Raw genomic sequence first — 19,481 nt, 5'->3', positions numbered from 1 at the left:
AAATTTTACGAGGAATCCGATTTTTTTAAAGACCTTTTCAAATGTTTGGTTAGAAACTTTTAGCTATTTTTCTTTAAAAACCTATCCAATAACCATTCATTTGCGTTCAAGACAGATAAAAACGGTTGAAATGGCGCGGAGTCATGTTTTTGCCTTTCTTACTAAAGAAAGGTATAGGTTTTACTTTAAGCCAGGACGTCATTTCCAGCTTCGTAAATATGTCGATTCAGCATGAATTGTAATCCGAAAAATCGCTAAAAAATCACACTGCATCGATTTTCGACGCTCTATCGATTCACCTTGACAGAACTCGTCTATCTCGAACCCTCGAATTTTGAGAAAATAAATTCCGTGGAGGTCGAGTGATGTTCGTATGTGGTAAAATTTTGCAAAATTTTGTGTCGCGCCGTTCTCAGCTCCCATAAATCCGATTTCGATTCTCTTAAATTCAGATGAAAGCTAGTGTGCTGAACCTGGGCGAGTTGCCGCGCAAATTTCGAATTATCCATCTGTTTTCGGATGCGGCCAGACTTTTCCAGAAAATACACAGTTTTCAAATGAAAATATGGTCAAAATTTTTCATTTTCATACCTTTTATCTATCTCAAAAATTGCATTTTTCGAGCCCTACAACCTCCCAAATTTTCATCCAGATTCATAATATGGTTCTGGAGTTAGAGCCGTTTGATTGACCTACCATAAGAAACAAAATCCCTAAAAAAAGGTAAAAGCCCACCTGGTGACCTTCGCCAACATTTTTCATTTCTGATTTTATTCGAAATTTCTTGCTACATTCATAGTACAGACCATGAGTGAGCATCTGAAACAAATTCGACATCGATCGGCAATCCCGATCAATTTTAGAACGATTTACTTTTTGCCTTTCTTACTAAAGAAAGGTATAGGTTTTACTTTAAGCCAGGACGTCATTTCCAGCTTCGTAAATATGTCGATTCAGCATGAATTTTAAACCGAAAAATCGCTAAAAAATCACACTGCATCGATTTTCGACGCTTCGTCGCCAAGTCGACAAGTTGTCAAGTTGAGCTTCGAATACTGGCGCGAGAATGCTGGCGCATATGTTTCGGCTCGACTTATACTCGTTCGTAGTAGCTTGTCTACCGATGTTTCCTTCAACATGTAAGATATCGTAGCTTTTCGGTTTCTTTTGCTCTGTCCGTTTTTGCATAACTGTCCAATGTTTATGCAGAAACTTTTTTGACATAGGACATTCATCCGGGTACAATCAATTTGTTTCCCGTGTGCTCCTAAAATCGCCTTTAAGTAGCTTCATTTGTCGTGTCGTTTTATTTAACGGAGTTCATTGGATTCCAATAGGAGCTTTCGAAGCTTCTAAGCTTTATATCGTTTTCAAAGTTTTCAATGCTCGCGACGCCAATGGCTATCTTCCTAAGGTATTACGATTGAGTGTGTAGTGGTGCGGTTGTAAAAATATCTATCTCTGACGCTCTCACTTTCGTAGACGCTGAATGGCAAGCTTCCCACTGTGCGGTTAACTCGGTTTTGCTTTGCGCCTGCTTTGTTCGGTTTTTGGGCTCGTACCAAAACTAGAAAACCAAAACCGCGGTGTGTGTCGTCACTTGCGCATTGGAAGCTAAGAATTTGTACGATTAAAAATATTCGATAGGTGAAAATTGCGTTTTCAATTTCTTTTAGAAAACACATCATTAATAATACCTTGCTTTCATCATAAGATTTTTTGTATCAAGTCGATGTTGTGAATTGAGAGAAGTTATATTCTTTAGTAAGAAAGGCTCTATCTCACCCCTGGTGGGATTAAATCGGGTTTTTTTTTATAAATTTGAAATTGGCGAAAATCGACGTAATTGGCCATTTTTTGGACTACCCTATCCCTAACCGTACGTCATCCTGATGGCCAATCAAAACATACGAATCTAATTATTTCGACCAAAAATAGAATCCTGTTGTTTTCGTGAGGAATTCCTGTATATTTGAAATATGAGTAACTTAAGTTTCACGATTGTTTCAGAGATTCTTTTCCGTATTCTTAAAGTGTTAAGGATTGGTGACTCCAGATTTTTAGTTAATTGTGTTTGAGCTCTTTTGTTTCATCACGTCTCACGTTCGTAAATATTCCATAAAAAATTAGAATGTTCCACTGCTAGTGAAATAAAACAAGAATATGTTTAAAAAAAACAGCAAAAATCAAATGAAAGGAGTTTAATTTAAAAGTAATTTTGTCATAATTTCCATTTTCAACTTCACAGTCATGGTCAAATGCCAAACTAATTCCCTCAACACAGTAACAAATGTTAAAATTTTCCCATCTGCAGGACCAACTTTCCCCTCCTTTGAGACATCCAACATTTACAGGTGGAGCCTCCACTTCATCGCACCACCACTGAAATTGTTAATTATTCATGGCCAATTAAAAACTATTACAAAAGTATAGCGAAAATTGTTTTCACTCTTTTTCAGCCTCCAATTTTCACTTCCTCCCTACCGAGAGAGAGAGCCCAACAAAAAAGCTCGAACCGGGAAGAAGTTGGCACAATTTGTACGACACACTGTGACCATTTAGCTCGGGTCGTTTGGGCGATTTTTTTTTGTCCATTAGTTTTCAGTTGCTGAAACTTTTAAGGAATACTTGCGACCGGCAGGGCAAAAGTCACCAATTGTGAGAGTGAACTTTTTTTTCGCGCGGAAAAGTGCACGACTGTGTGGCGACACTTGAACACCCAACTTGCATCTGATGTGGCAGTTGGAGTAAAAATTACCGTAATATTTTATTTCTGGCTCTAATGAGTGCAGCAGAAAGTAGCTTGAACTCCATTAGCGCGTGGTTTATGAGAGAGTCCCAGGAAAATGGTCATCAAAAGAAGGAGAACTGCCAGGAGTGGTGGAAGAAGTTCGGCTGATGGTCAACGAAGGGTGAAAGTGCTTAATTACAGCTGATGGAAAAAGGAAAGTCGTTACAAACGACCGATGGATTTGCAGAAATGGAAGTTCGCTTGAACATAATATTGAAAGCTGGCGAAAATGTTGCTGAAATTTAAATAAATGTTCTTAACCCAAGATAAATTTTTATGAAATTGACAAAACAATAATCATCTTCTCATCATTTTCTACATCCTGATAGACGATATCAAAATGTTAATTTTTTAAATATATCGAGTTAGCATAAGAATACTTGAAAAGTTTGTTGAAAATGGCTCTTAAAAATATCTGTGAAAGTTTAACATCATCAACAATCGGCCATTGTGTTTATTTTATGACCTACCCCTAATGCCCTAACAGTGCTGCCAGAAAGCTATTAAAAGTTGAAAAATAACTTTTCCCCCTTTCCAACTCACGCCACGCCAACACATCACTCTTATGTTTGCGCTAAAAGTGATGCCATCACTCTCTTCTTGTTTTGTAGCATCAGCAGCGGCAGAAGTTGTAAAAAGGTTACAATTTTTCCTTCTTATTAACGCCTCCCCCTTCACAAGTTTGCAGGAACCTTTTAAGAGAGCATGACGTAAGCCGGTGCCGTTTCTCTCCTCGTTTCATTAGAGGTGTCCTTTTGAGTTCTCCTTGCCGGAAGCAACCAGCAACACCTCGTCGTCGTGGTCGTTGTCAACGCGGATGATGTCCGGTTGCCGGTTGCAGCTTTACGGCGACTTTGTGTGCTAATAAATCTCTGTCATTGCTGGTGGCACTTTGTGTGGGTGAGGTGTTGAAGATGATGGCAACACTGGGATAGTTTTTTTTTTTGTCTTTTTTCGTTGTGAAGTGCTTTTTTTCGAATGAATTTGATTTATTTTTAAAATCATGAAATAATGTTTTTAAAGTATTTTATAATTTGAGTACTGAAAATTTTCAGGTAATTTTTTTTCCGTTTTAAGGAAACGCGCAATTTTGTTCATTTTTTCCCCAGTGCAGTGTAAAATGGTCGACGAAGCGATGAAAAATTAGTAATTACTGCACCACATTTTCCGGTTTACCTTCGTTTTTTTTGCGCCTAACAAAGTAACATCACACCACCGTTGACTTGGTTGACTTGACTGGTTCTGGACTGTTGTACAAATTTGCCTAGATCCCGTCGTAATTAGGTACAGGTTAAAAGTGGAATTAGTATCACAATTTTTCATCAATTTAAAAATCTCTTGCTTTAAATACACTGTAATTCACAAAACAGTTGAAAGACGATTGCTAAAAGTTTGCCAAAAAATGTAAAATTATCAAAGGAATCATAAGAAACCAACGCATTCATACCTTTGAGTGCCACAGAAGTTGGTTTGTTTGTATCAGATTTGCTTTCTTTTTCTAGCAAAAGTTTGTTGTCATGTGTTAGGCAGTAAGATTATCGTTGATAATTTATCGGACAACGATGGCGATAAAGTTATCGTTATCGCTGTATCGATAACAATTATTATAATACTAATACTAATACTTTTGTGATAATTTAGCATGTTTAAAATATAAGTAGAGCTTGGTTGACGGAGTCTCGAGTTATAATCAAAAATGTAAACAAAAGTTGGGCATGTACGTGTGTCAAACTGCCTCTGGCTAAATTCGCTTTGGCCAGTTGTCTTCCATACAACAATCCACTGAGATTTTCCGGTTTTTGTTGAATATCTCAGAATTGAAATTAAATTTTGGGGATATGCAAAGGTCAAAAGGAGTCAATTGAGAGCTGCACAAAATGGCGTTCTTAACTCATTTTGGCCCAAAATCGACGTGTCACTTTTTTTAAAATAAGGAATGTGGGTATCGAACGGCGCGATATCATGTTTCAATTTTTAACTTTATTACACTTTTTTGAAAGAAGAAGAACTCAAATTCTCGCAAAATGTTTCACTTTTTGAAAGTATAAAAAGGGGAAATATACCCATTTTAATCACTCTAAGCCGTTCGACCAATTCTCATCACTTTTGCCGTTTTCCGCTATTAAATCAACATTTTCAGATGTAACAACAATGGAGAGTTGCTTGCTCACATTTATTTGAGCTATTTATTACTTTGGAACAGTCAAAAACACTTTATGAAAGCTGTAATTCATGATCAAAGTGCTGATAGGCCGATAATAGAAATAGGCTGAGAAATGGTATATTTCCCCTATTTTTATAAATTGCAAATTTACAATCTGTAAATTTTGGAGTCCTCGTGGTTTATGGATGGTCCCAAATAACTACATTGCATTTTTGGGTCATACTTGAGCTCTTCTATCAAAATGTATCGGAATGAAAACAAAGATACTTCTTTGAATATCAAAATCACTGTTTATCAATTTAAAATCAACTATCGTCAAAAAAACGGAAAACTTTAAAAAATATACCGTAGCTTACTTGGTGAAGCAGTCTAGCAACAAATCATTGACAAATAGGGGAAGGTGGGGCAAGACGACCATATCACTATGGGCCATCTCCATACAAACAGGCGGCCAAATTATTTTTTTGCTTTTTAAATGTTTTTTTCATACAAATTTGGGTAATTGTATGGTATTGAAATGATAAACGTCGATTTTTATGACTTTTCATGTTTTTCAATAGTTGATTGTTTATAATAAATAGTCTTTTCATACATTTGCAAGTGCAACAGAATTGCGTATATATTGTATTGCAAGTTTATATTATTAAATTATGGATAAGCTAATACATCCCCACTTTAAGGACACAACCTCTCCCTCCTCTTTCTTTCACCCCCCGCCCTCCCCTCCTCCCCTCCAACAAAATTTTGTTAAGCGTAATAAATTCATTTTAAGTCAAATATTTATTATTTACTGCTGTGTGTTTCTTTTTGTGAGCCCATGCTATATAACTTGCTTCAGGATATGTTAAAGGTACTTTTTATGATGATCCAACCAGTTTCAAGGATTGATCGCAGAAATTCATCATGCTTAGTCAATTTTTTGCTGAATACTTTTTTCGGTATCAAACTGAGATTCTCCAGTTTCGCTTGAGAAACTTCGGTACGAATACCTTATTTTGACTAAGGTACTCAATTTTAAATGTAGGCAACAGAAAATTCCAATAAAGTCATTTCGAACTTCTTGAAACCAGGTATTGATTTTTGAAGCGACGATGCCCACGAAGTAGGTAGCAAAGCAAGTGAAATAAACGGGCGCATATGTAGATTGCAGCAAATTTTGATAAAACGTAAATGTTCAAAATGGCATATCTCCGAAAACGCAAAAAATCGCAGGCTGGAAATTTCAGCAATGTTAGATTATAATCCAATCTTTCAAGTAATCTTAGTTTCATGTTTAGCATCGGTTAGCAAAAAAACTACTCGATTAACAAACACAAAAAAAATATGATTTGTCAAAAAAAAATGCTCCAGTTATTCGATGAAAACTTCAGTTGTTGGTTTGGAAACAACATTTTATCTATTAATAGTTTCAAAGCTTATCTCATTACCTTTCCAACGATGTATAGTTGTCCTAATAAAACATTTAAAATGACTGAGCTATGTTAAAATTAAGCAATCAGCCTTTTTTACGAAAAACGCTAGTTTTTTACTCAATTTTTTGACTTTCAGCTTGCGTATCTCCATAATGAACAAACTTAGAGTTTTGAAAATTTGGATTTTTCTTAGTTAGAATGTTTACTTTCGAGAAAAAAATACCAAAAAATATTTGGAGAAGGTCACTTTTTTTAAACTTGGCCACCCAATGTACCATAGTGCATATGGAGCAAGAGGAACAATCGCTCGTACGGCAGTAATTTTTACAATTTTGATTATTTCCAGTATGAGGAATTGTTGCTAGCAATGCAATCAGCTGATTCTACTACCACATAACCGCCAAAACGACGTAAACGCCACTGGGCATAAGATTGAATGATTTTTTTTTCAAAACCTTTGTTAACAATATTTGGAATGTACAAAATAAGGCTTAGGGTTCGTTTTAAGGCTCATTTTATCAAAATGCTATTTTTCCTAGATCAGTAGTGTCCCTACCAATGACTTGTACCTATTATAAAGTATGTTTTAACTATTGGTTATTTTTGTTAAGAGCTTTAAAAAAATCATGTTCAGGTGGGGCAAGTGTACCATTTGGATTCTTAGTATGAAAAAAAATGCGAATTGCTGCAACAACACTTTGCGCAAAGCGATTCAATTTTCCATATAAATTTGTATGGAGAAAACCATTTTTTTTTATTTTGATATTTAACAATTCGATGTTTCATGCCATATCAAAACCGGACTCATATTCAGATGCTCTGGAATGTCCTCTACAACTTTCCCGAAGAGAGTATGGTGCTAGCTTGTTCCTAAAAAAAGATACAGCGTGTTCAAAACTCGTCAAAAATGTGTTTTTTGCTCGAAAATCACGTTTTAAACGAGTTTTGAGGACGCTACCATATTCTCTTCGACAAAGTTGTAGAGCACCTTCCAGAGCATCCGAATATGAGTTCGGTTTTGATATAGCATAAAACATCGAAATGTTAAATATCAAAATCCAAAAAAAAAAAAAATGGTTTTCCCCAAACAAATTTATATGGAAAATTGAATCGCTTTGCGCAAAGTGGGGACTAAACCAATCGGTCCCAAACTTTGGGGAGTTGTTCAAGACCCCAAAAGGAACTGAAAACATGCTGTGCTGGAAAATCGATTTTGATATTACACCCTATTGCCCCACTTTCCCCTATGTCTTAATTAGACAAAATAAAAACACTTTAAGCGTTGGCAACAATATTCAGATTTGGGTTGTATTTTTAACATTCTTAACTAAAACTGTGTCTTCAGTAGTAGACATCGGATGAGGAAGTAAAATGTCGGTCCCGGCCTTGGTTGTTAGGCCGTTAAGTCATTCCAGGTGTAGGAGTTGCCTCCATGCCATAAGTACAAACAACACACCAAACCAAGCCTACTCCGGTGGAATCGCTGGCGGCGGTTGGACTCGCAATCCAAAGGTCGTCAGCTCAAACACTGGGGTGGAAGGTTCCTTGGAGTAAAATGAGGTTTGGGTGCTCTCCCCATTCAAGCCTTCGGACTCCTAGGTTCGAGCAGAAACTTGCAATAGAGACCACAATAGACCCGGGGGTCGTTAATGTGAATGGTTTGATTTTTTTTTATTTGTGTCTTCTTTTATATTTTTTTGCAGCCTGATTGCAGCCCCTTTCACCCCAGAACAAAATTAATGAATATGTAGAGTTTGGCAAATGCAGGGATGGAACTCAAATCCTCAAATATCCAGAAATTATAGAAATTTCTCACCAAAAAAATGAATGCAAAAACTGTTTACGAAAAAGCGAACCGCTACCACAGAATAAAATTTCGAAGTAAATAAAAAAAAAACAAATAAAAACTTAAGGTCATATAAAAAAATAAAAAAAGCATAAATATTGAAATAAGGAACATAAACTTTGAAAAGAATTGGTAACGGCCTAACAATTATAAAAAATAAAATTCAATAAATTTTCTAATTCGTTTAACATTGCCAAACATTCAGCTATTGTTCCTTGGTTTTAATTTTAAAAAAAGAGATGAGAATGGCAAACAGATAAGAATAACTCAATTTAAAATTTCCCTTTTATATTTTTCAAGCAAGGAACGCCTGAAGACAGCTTTACAAGAAGATTAAAAAAAACTAAAAGCTCATTCAAAATCATTTCAAAAACATATCTTTAGAAAAAAAACTGCAAAATTCTTAAAAAATGTTTGATCATCAATCATCAATCATTTGATTATCAACATTTTGAATCCAAACTCCTAAAAAATTAAGGGGTGTCTAAAGTTTTTGAATAGCAGGCCAATTCCAATTTCGACTTTTTCACGACTTGAGCGGAAACAGTTCCAAATAGAGCAGTGCAGTTACACCATATTGAAAGATTGCTTGATCGACGAGATATTTCATTTTGAAGTTTAATATGAGTTGTGCTCTGGATTATCATGGGGTTATAGAGACCAGAAATAAAATCTTTTTCTTCTTTTGAGCTCAACCATCGCTGGAATAAAACCTTAACAAAGTTCATATTTCAGAAATTTTCCCACGTAACTTTTTCGTCTGAAATTGAATCAACTTTTACCTGTCTGAACATATCGCACATCTCAGTTCCAACCGCTGCACACATCAAGCCAACTTCAAAAGGGGCAACCATCGGTTAAAAACACGAGCTTTTTTACGGGCATCATTTCGCCTTCCTCGTTCGTTTCCCTCAGATGGGGGTCGAAAAACTCTGCGTCCATGTCGGAAGTGGGTGTGACCGGCGCGCCGTCGTCCTGCATGCTTTTCTGGTGTGGCCTGGCAGACGAGCGAGTTTAACCTTCCGAGAGCAGACACAACTTCTTCCACCTTTCAGGTGTGTATCTCTTTGTCTACGGAAGACTTTTCGTGAGGGGTGGGGTGCAGGTGGGAGATGAGAATTCAATTTAATTTTAGACAACATTGTCGAAGAGCATTTTCACGAATCTGCACACATACCAGCGTGTTAGCGTGATGTGAGTGTGCAAAGTTAAGTGACACACACACAACTTTGAACCCCACACTGAACCTCGCCGAGGGAGATGAAACTTCCGCGCCACTACTGTCAGAGTTGATTACGACGTTATCAGGATACAGCACGGTCTGTGATGGTGGCGAGCAGATCTCCGGGATGATTATGTAAAATGGCTTTTAGGGATGGTCCAGTCGAACTCTCTGATGGGATGGCTGACGCTCAGGGACGTAGAGATTTGAGAAAGGTTTGGAATGGGATTTATCCAAAAGGTAAGTTCGATTGGCTGGGGAGATAACAGAGGGTTTGTTTGGATCTAGAGTTGATGCATTAGACTGATTGACTCTTCCTTCGAAATGGGATATCTCTAAATGGAGTTCAGCTTGTTGTGGAAGACTCTAAGGAATGTAGTTTGATTGGTTTGAGAACTTGAAAATAGTATAATTTAGTCCTTAGAGATTTAATCTGGATTGAAAAAAGACTAAAATTTATTTCTTTATTTGGGACTACGTCACTGGACTCAGTTAATATCCCTCCGCTATTTCAAATTCCATACATCTACCTGGCGTTGTTCTTGGCACTCAAATACTTGACATACATTCTCCTGGTGTAATGGAATGTGCTACAAGTCAGGTCTAGAGACGACAATTTCTTGCACACAGGTACTTACACTCCGGAAGTCAATCAGCTTGGTTACCAGCGTGCCGTCGCTGCGCTGGAACTCCAGCGTGCACGTGTCGTCGCTCACGCTGGACGTTATTGTCTCCTGCACTACTTCGCCTCCCTGGAAATAAAGATCAGACAAAATGATAGATTAATATGAGACTATGACCCATGATTTGGTTTGATAAGAAAGTTATCATAATCCGGGTCCTGAAAGAACCCGACTCCACAGCCCTGGTTAACACCCTCAAAAATGCTTGATCATAATCCACTCAAGAAAAATCTGAAGCCGAATATTTGTTCGATGGAATTGTCTAAAATAGGTCTAAATATACTCCTGACAACCTAAGTAACATCAAAACCAAGAGTAATTTGAGTGCGCTTTAAACCAACAACCGATGGCCGTTCGTAACTCACTCGCCGGCAGGACATCACCGTCACCACACCGAGTGACAAAACCACGACCAAGCAAACAACTCTCAGGCCGGCAGTGACATGTCCAGCAGCAGCTGCTGCTCCAGCTAGCCATCTGCTTTGATTAGTTTCCGGCTGGGTTGGGTCAGTCATTTGCATCATTCCACACTGGTCCCAAAACTCACCACAAATGTATAATGTGCTGGTAGCCCACAAAAACAGATCTAAATTGGTCCGGTTCTGGCAAAAGGCACCAAGTGCGGTCCACTTGAAATCAACACCAGACCAGGGCCACTTCCCAGAAGCAGTTCCAATTCCAACCGAAACACCCCGCTGCCAGAAGCCGATGTACGGAGTATGAGTTTGGCAAATAGAACTTCACAGCACAGCAAACATCAAATATCTCGTGGCAGAGCAATTTGGGCAGCCAGGTGAACGAGGCTCTGACATTTTGGGGTGCCTTAACTTTTTTTGCACCACAAACGCCACCCTTACCAAACAGCCAGAAGGAAGAAATTTATAAATAAAACCCCAAACCACTTCAGACTGGAGTTTACCCGATCTGCAGGGGTGATGCTTTCAGCTAGCAACCGACAAAACGGTAATATTTACAAAATCCGAAATGGTTTCGAGCAACATCGAAGCGGTCCTTGAAGATGCAAAAAAACGAGGTGTAAGTTGATTTGATTGGCTTCCGAAGCGGAGTCTAGACAACACTTCAAAGTGGGAAAGCGGATTGAAAAGTGGTTGGAAAATGTTATTTATCGAGCTTTTCAACTAGCGGGGAAACTGCTAGAAATGGAGATGAAAAACAGGTAAATTGGTGTCTGTCTCGTTATTGTTACTCAGAGATTAAAATATACTAATTTGTCTGATCTCAAAATTTCAAAATAGAAAAAAATCGCTGTATTTCAATGATGATAATTCATCATTCATCCTTCATCATTCATCATTCATCATTCATCATTCATCATTCATCATTCATCATTCATCATTCATCATTCATCATTCATCATTCATCATTCATCATTCATCATTCATCATTCATCATTCATCATTCATCATTCATCATTCATCATTCATCATTCATCATTCATCATTCATCATTCATCATTCATCATTCATCATTCATCATTCATCATTCATCATTCATCATTCATCATTCATCATTCATCATTCATCATTCATCATTCATCATTCATCATTCATCATTCATCATTCATCATTCATCATTCATCATTCATCATTCATCATTCATCATTCATCATTCATCATTCATCATTCATCATTCATCAACAATTAAACAATTAAACAATTAAACAATTAAACAATTAAACAATTAAACAATTAAACAATTAAACAATTAAACAATTAAACAATTAAACAATTAAACAATTAAACAATTAAACAATTAAACAATTAAACAATTAAACAATTAAACAATTAAACAATTAAACAATTAAACAATTAAACAATTAAACAATTAAACAATTAAACAATTAAACAATTAAACAATTAAACAATTAAACAATTAAACAATTAAACAATTAAACAATTAAACAATTAAACAATTAAACAATTAAACAATTAAACAATTAAACAATTAAACAATTAAACAATTAAACAATTAAACAATTAAACAATTAAACAATTAAACAATTAAACAATTAAACAATTAAACAATTAAACAATTAAACAATTAAACAATTAAACAATTAAACAATTAAACAATTAAACAATTAAACAATTAAACAATTAAACAATTAAACAATTAAACAATTAAACAATTAAACAATTAAACAATTAAACAATTAAACAATTAAACAATTAAACAATTAAACAATTAAACAATTAAACAATTAAACAATTGAAAAAATTTAACAATTAAATAATCAAACGACGAGTGCTGAAAAAGTCATGTTTTGCAACGAGTTACATTTTTTTTTTTGCATTTCAGAAAAAAACACATTTTTCAATGAAAATTTAGGTCAAATGCCCATGTGTTGATTCAATTCATCGTTCAAATCAAAACAACATTGAAAAGAAAATACTTTCCAATACAATTTCGATAAGTTCAACTTTTTAGAAATAAATCAAGATTGGAAAGAAATACTTTTTGCAATTCCGTTGTGAAACTACTTACTTTTCCTGTCATTCTTGAACGACGAAATAGCCTACTTTTCTGCACCAAAAATATCAGAATCGAATAGCAAGACTTTTCAAAATAAATTTCAAAAACTCAAATGGGTGCTGAAAAGTTGAACTTTTCAACACTTGTTTCGAAAAGTAACACTTTTCAACATTTTTTTGATTTAAACGATTTATTGACAAAATACATGAAAATTTGACATAAAATTTCACTCGGTGTGTGTTTTTTGGAATTGCAAAAATGTTGTATGGAACTCGTTGCAAAACTTGTTTTTTTCAGCACTCATCGTATTTATCCAACTCGGTGAACCTCGTTGGATAAATGTACGACTCGCTGAAAAAATCCTCTTTTTGCAACTTGTTGCATAAACTACTATTTCAGTTCTGTTATTTTTGGTACAGAAAAGTAAACCATCGTCATCGTTCAAGATTGACAGGAAAAGTAAGAAGTATAGACAAGAAAACCGTGACGTAGTAAATGTACTCAAAGAAATCAGTATTCATTTTGCGAGTGCCTTCTGAGTAGCTTGACAGCTGACGTTACCTTGGACAGCATCTAAATTTTAAATTTTGTTCCGGCAACGACACCTGTCAAAAATGTTCATTTGATTGGTTTTGCTTTGAGGTCAAGTTTCAAGCTTTTCTCCTTAATTGTCCGATTATTCAACAAAGGAACAAAGGAGTTAAACTTAAATCACTTTGATTTATCAAGTCCTCAAGCCATCTCAAACAAAAGGGGAAACCCATCAATTAACGATGCCAGTGCCATTCAGCATAAATCATCTCCACCCACGCGCTTCGCTTAATCCGTCAAGTGTGACAAATAATTGTCATTCGCACGAAATTGGTCCGCTTTAATCTCAATTTAAAATTCACTCGACTTGGAGTTGGTGGGTGGAGCAGAGCACAGAATCACACCTGACGCCACGTGTCCTCGCAGCTGAAGAAGGTTACAGCGAGGATAAATTCTCGTTTAATCACACACACACATACTCGCTCACCTTATTCCAGTAGATCTAATCACCTCTTTCAGGTGAGTGATGGGTACGAGCATCAGCTGTTGGCTGCTGTAATGCTTCGATAAGAGGTGACGGGTGTAATTCTACGAGATTTATTCTGTCTGAATTGACGTTAATTTGGTGTGATAATTCACAGAACCCTATTTGAGTTTGAGACGAGTTAATTTTTTTATGTTTTTGATGCCACCACATAATTTTTCAATACATTCAAAAATCCATTAAAAATTTAAGTTCAACTCCAGAGGAACTTTAAGCTGGACGTCAACCCCCAAAGCAAAAGCCGTAAAAGCTCTCCTGATCCGGGACAGATTCCTCCTTGTCCACTGTCTCCGGTGATGTCTCCAGTGGTGCCTTCGGGCGTGAACAAACGATTTTTCATAACATTCTGCTGATGTTTGCGTCTGAGAATTTGTGACAGCATGCGAGTGTGTGTGTGTTTGTGTATCACAACAACATATTGCAATGCTTTTACTTGAGCTGAAGGATCAGAGAGCTTTTACCGGTCGACTGGATTGAGTTTAGAGAAGCGAATGATGACAACGAGCCGACAGTGACAAGGACAGGGAACGCAAGGATGCATCTTCCTCTGAGAGGGCCCCCCAGATTGATGGCACCCGTCCTGGAGGATGAATGGGTTAAGCTGGTGCCGGTGATGATTCAAGCCAGATGACGAAGAGGACGACGAGGCTGCTGCTGGTAGATCCAAAGGAATCCATCTTGAGTCCCCTGCTAATGGCTCGATGGATCATAGGAGAGGGGACAGGATTACGTATGGTGAAAGGATGACTTTGCTGTCTACGGATATGATATTCTTTTATCAAGCATAAAATGGTACGAGATCAGATTGATAGCTTATTTGTGTCGTGATGCATTACAAGCAGGAATTTTATTGCTCCTTGAAGAGTTTAGATTGATTGATATACTTAAATTGCTTACTCTGTGTTGGAAATGTTCATCTTCCCAACTCTTAAAAGCATACATTATTAAAGCATTGTTATAAAGTCCCAATAAATGAACTCAATTTTGCATGGCATATCAAATTGAACCAATTTGAATATTTCATTGGCAAGCATGTTCCACTTTGCTTTCTGCCCTACTGTTTCTGTTTGATAAACTAACTTTTTCCGAGAGTGTGTTTACATTCAGCTGAATCCACTTTTAATTCCATCAAATTTATCTACGTATTCAAACAACCATAAAAGCGCATTCCATGCACCACTTTTTTTTTCAAAATCGTCGGATCCTGCCGATTGTGCAGAAAATCCAAACGAATTGATTCGCAATTTCGATGCTGGCTGTGACTCGGGCCTGCCACATCAACATTATTAATTCCCGCATTGAGCGTAAAATTTCCACTTTTCCCAAACCCCCCTCTCAAACCGAGAGAGAAAAGAGCACAGAAAGCAGTTCACCCCGTAATCCCATTTAAAACCGGATCCCCGGCCCAGAGAATGATGCCGCCATGGCTGGATGTGGTGCCAATCTGTTCTATTGCCGGTTCAGCTCCATCCCTCCTCCAAGCGTTCCTGAAACGTTCTTCTTGCCGAGCGATAAAAATGGAGCGGAAATGGCAAGAGTTTTTAATTGAAAAATAAATGTAACACTGATTGAAATTTCCTCCCCAGGCACACTGTCTCTCTCGCTGTCGTTCGGACTAACATTCCCAACGAGAGTCAACTGAGGATTAAAGACTAGATGGGACACTAGATGGGCTGAATGTTTAGCTTTATTTTTCATAAATTGAGTTATTTTCAAAGCGTATTCTATTGTGTTAAATATTTTAACTTATTGTGCTTCTGTATTTTGTGCAAAGGATTTTGTTCAGTGAGGTTTTTGGAAATACATGTTTCTTTTATGTATTTTTACCAGCAACGAACTCACAACCTCTGGATTGGAAATCCAACACCCATCCCCTGCCGGTTAGGATTCCCAGTGAGAAGATATTAGGATGTACACGAAGAAAAAAAGTTCCCAAAATCGTGAACGAGCGTTCATGAAAATGGGAACCTTGAACAAAGTGTTCAAATCCCATGGTACGATTATGAAAAATGTACCATGAAACTTGAACACCTTGCTCGTGGTTCCCATTTTCATGAATGCTTGTTCACGATTATAGGAACTGTTTTTTCTCCGTGTAACAAAAATGCGGGCATTAGGGTGACAAGAAAAATTGACGGTTTAGATCCCATTTAAAATTCCAATGCAAAGTGCCAGCTCCTGTTACGTCCAATCAAGCTCATATTTGGGACTTGGGCTCAGTATGCCCACCGGAACAAAAACCCAGAATATTCGTCAAAAAGTCATTTTTGTTACACTCTAGTAGATATACTTTTTGCAGGGTTATTTTTTAGAGTGCAACAATGTTCCACAAAGTTGTAGAGCAGACAATTACAAAAATTTTGATTTATAGACATAAGGGGTTTGCTTATAAACATCACGAGTTATCGTGATTTTACGAAAAAAAGTTTTGAAAAAGTTGGTCGTCGTCGATCATGGCCGTTCATGGTCACCCGCGACAGACACGGACGACAAAACAAAGAGAAACGCAAAAAGTAACTTTTTCAAAACTTTTTTTTCGTAAAATCGCGATAACTCGTGATGTTTATAAGCAAACCCCTTATGTCTATATATCAAAATTTTTGTAATTGTCTGCTCTACAACTTTGTACAACATTGTTACATTCTAAAAAATAATCCTGCAAAGTTAGAAAAAACACGAAATTTTAAAATGAAAAATTTTGTTCTAAATGAAAAAAATGACCTTTCTGGGTCAATGTAGATTCGAAAAGTACATTAAATTTCCCATAAAATGACATGTTCCAAAAATTTTTACAGTCGAGTAACGGAAAATGGGAGAATTTTTAAAACGTTTTTAGTGTTTTTTTTTCGATGAAAAATACGTTTTTTCGGAATTCTGAGTACGCCATCAAATCAGGCGTCTAATTTTACATAAAAGTCCCTTTGACACCAAATTTCTATCTCATCACCGTTTCAGGCTGCAAATTATTGAAAAATACCTCTTTTTTCGCATGTTCAAAAATTGAAGGGGTCGTACCGCCCCTCCGTCACGAGATATCAAAAAACGGACCTCGGATTCGTGATCAGGGACAAAAGTTACCCCTTAGGACAAAGTTTCACGCAAATCGAAGAGGGGTCAGGGCAACTTTTCCCGATTTCGTGTGAGTTGGTAGAGAATTACCCAAATGTTTTCGGTAGTCGAGCTCGTCCTTGTGTCAAACGCCCTTTATCACACTTACATCAATTTTTAGGGTGTGTCGAGATACCACGACAAGATTGAAACTTCTGTCATATGTAGAGTGACAACAATGCACGGAGTTTTCCAGTTTTTATTGAATATCTCAGGATTGTTTTTTTCTTTATCTATGAAGGTCAAAAGATGAAGCATCGTGAGCTGCACAAAATGACGTTAATAACTCAATTTGGTCCGAAATGCACGTGGACAATATAGCACGACAGCGACGAAATCTACTAAAGTTTAAAAAATACAAAAAATCGAGGCATGAAGAAAATTGTTATATTCTAAAGTTTTGCGGCAATTTCTAACCTGTGATCTATATTTTTAATTTTCTTATTTTTTAAAGTGTAGAAATTTCATATAATTTTCGATTCGCATTATTTTTTTCCATTAAAGTACAAATTCCGGCAATATCTATTTTTTCGGACACTTTTTATTAATTATTCTTGCTCCAATTTTTATAATTGAAGCAAATGTATCGATCTATTTCATCATATTGTATAATTCTGTTTTAATAGAAACACTATGAGTAACTTTTTTATGTCCGAAAATGCTCTTCACACAATTAGTTCTTCCATTCATATTTGTCAGAGAAACAATAACATATTTTGGAAATCTAAGGAATATTTCACCTTTAAATTTTCCTACCCAAAAACATGAAATTGATAAAAAATGCAAAAAAGGTTTTATCTTTTCAAAAATTATAGAGCAAAACCATCAAAACTATTTTTCAGTTATTTAAAGAAACTTTGTTTTGTTAACGGATTTAAATATTATTTGAGGGTAAAGTTGAGACATTGAAATGTATAATTTAACTAAAAAACATTGGCCAGTTTGGGAAACTATGATAACGTCTGTAAAATTTAATGATAGTTTTTGCCCTAAATTATAGTTTATCGGACATTAGTCCGATTGCCTTAATTTGAGCAAATGTTTTAATTGTTTGAAATCAACCTGTTTTTGTCGAGCTGAAGACTTTTTTTCCGAAAAATATCAAACACAAATTAAATGCGGACGAAATAGTTTGAAAACATTCTTTGCTTTGTAGAGAAGTGTTCAAAGCACCCAAAAAGCAGAAAAATACTTAAGAAAGTGTGGAAAGTTTTAGTAGTTGGTTTAAAGAAGAATAATTTTGAAAACACAGATATTTCTCCAAGATTTTATAAATTCGGAAAACATACAAATTTTCTTATTGAATCAAAAACATCTTAAAATGTATAAGATTTTTCAGTAGAACACATTTCTTTAAAACATGTTTTTTTATAGATATGTTTTTAAACTGATTGCAACAGAAATATTTGTAATGAATTTTGCACATATTTTAAATTATTTATTCATAAAACTCCAAATTATGATAAATTTGTATAAAATTCATAATCTCAACTTATCCAGCATTGGATGAGACTGTTGCAAATATTTATCAATGTTTTTGTCATCCCCTTTTCAAACAAAATTTTAAGAAAAAATCAACAAATTCAAAATATCGATGAAAATTTAAATGCAGATAGCTGACATTAATTTCAAACGCATTCCTCTGCATTTATTATTTTTTGAGAATGTTCTGGTTTATTGAAAAAAATATTTGAATGGATTTTTGTCTTCAAAGGTTTTTTTTATTACTGAAGATTGCAAATTATTTGTAAGGTGAAAAATTAATTTTGCAACCATCTGTTAATTTGAACTTTGAAAAAGTCTGGATTGTATTTTTTAACTTAACATTAAAAGTAAACAAACTAATGGTCCATTTATCATAATCAATACAATATGGGTAATTCTCCGCCAACTCACACAGCAGTTACCCCGACACCTTTTCGATTTGCGTGAAACTTTGCCCTAAGGGGTAACTTTTGTCCCTGATCACGAATCCGAGGTCTGTTTTTGATATCTCGTGACGGAGGGGCGGTACGTCCCTTCCATTTTTGAACATTCGAAAAAAGAGGTGTTTTTCAATAAATTGCAGCCTGAAACGGTGATGAGATAGAAATTTAGTGTCAAAGGGACTTTTATGTAAAATTAGACGCCCAATATGATGGCTTACTCAGAATTCCGAAAAAACGTATTTTTCATCGAAAGAAACACTAAAAAAGTTTTAAAAATTCTCCCATTTTCCGTAACTCGACTGTAAAAAATTATGGAACATGTCATTTTATGAGAAATTTAATGTACTTTTCGAATCTACATTGACCCAGAAGGGACATTTTTTCATTTAGAACAAAAATTTTCATTTTAAAATTTCGTGTTTTTTTAACATCAAAACTCAATGTTAGTAGGAGAGGTAGAACCCTAGGATACACCTCGAAAGGCATTGCGGGTTGGTTGTAACAGTATTCCAAATTCCAATCTTTGCTCACCAAGTCGTCATGGCCTAGTGGTTAGCATTTTTGCTTACCAATCCAAAGGACGGGGGATCGAACCCCGCCTCGGGTGACTTTGGTTTTTCGTTCATATTCATCATTTCAAATTTCTGTGTTCTTAACTTTCTCGTTGGGAGCAGATGGGAATCGAACCCAGAACCATTCGCTTACAAAGCGAACACCGTAACCAGTCAGCCACGGCCGCTCCTTCCCCTTAGGACAAAG

The 19,481-nt window shown here is 36.0% G+C and overlaps 1 protein-coding gene across 1 annotated transcript in view; it reads right to left on the bottom strand.

Moving 5' to 3' along the window:
• Positions 1-19,481, bottom strand: part of LOC120426848 (out at first protein) — a 146,567-nt gene that overhangs the window by 63,182 nt on the left and 63,904 nt on the right. The window contains exon 2 of the mRNA XM_052707769.1: positions 10,074-10,187. Coding sequence (XP_052563729.1) covers positions 10,074-10,187 — 114 coding nt within the window. The remainder of the gene's footprint in view (positions 1-10,073; positions 10,188-19,481) is intronic.

This window comes from Culex pipiens, chromosome 2, assembly GCF_016801865.2.
Source record: "Culex pipiens pallens isolate TS chromosome 2, TS_CPP_V2, whole genome shotgun sequence".
In the NCBI taxonomy this organism is placed as follows: Eukaryota; Metazoa; Arthropoda; class Insecta; order Diptera; family Culicidae; genus Culex; species Culex pipiens.
Note: the sequence above shows the minus strand (reverse complement) of the source record. Positions and strands in the feature narration are given on the sequence as shown.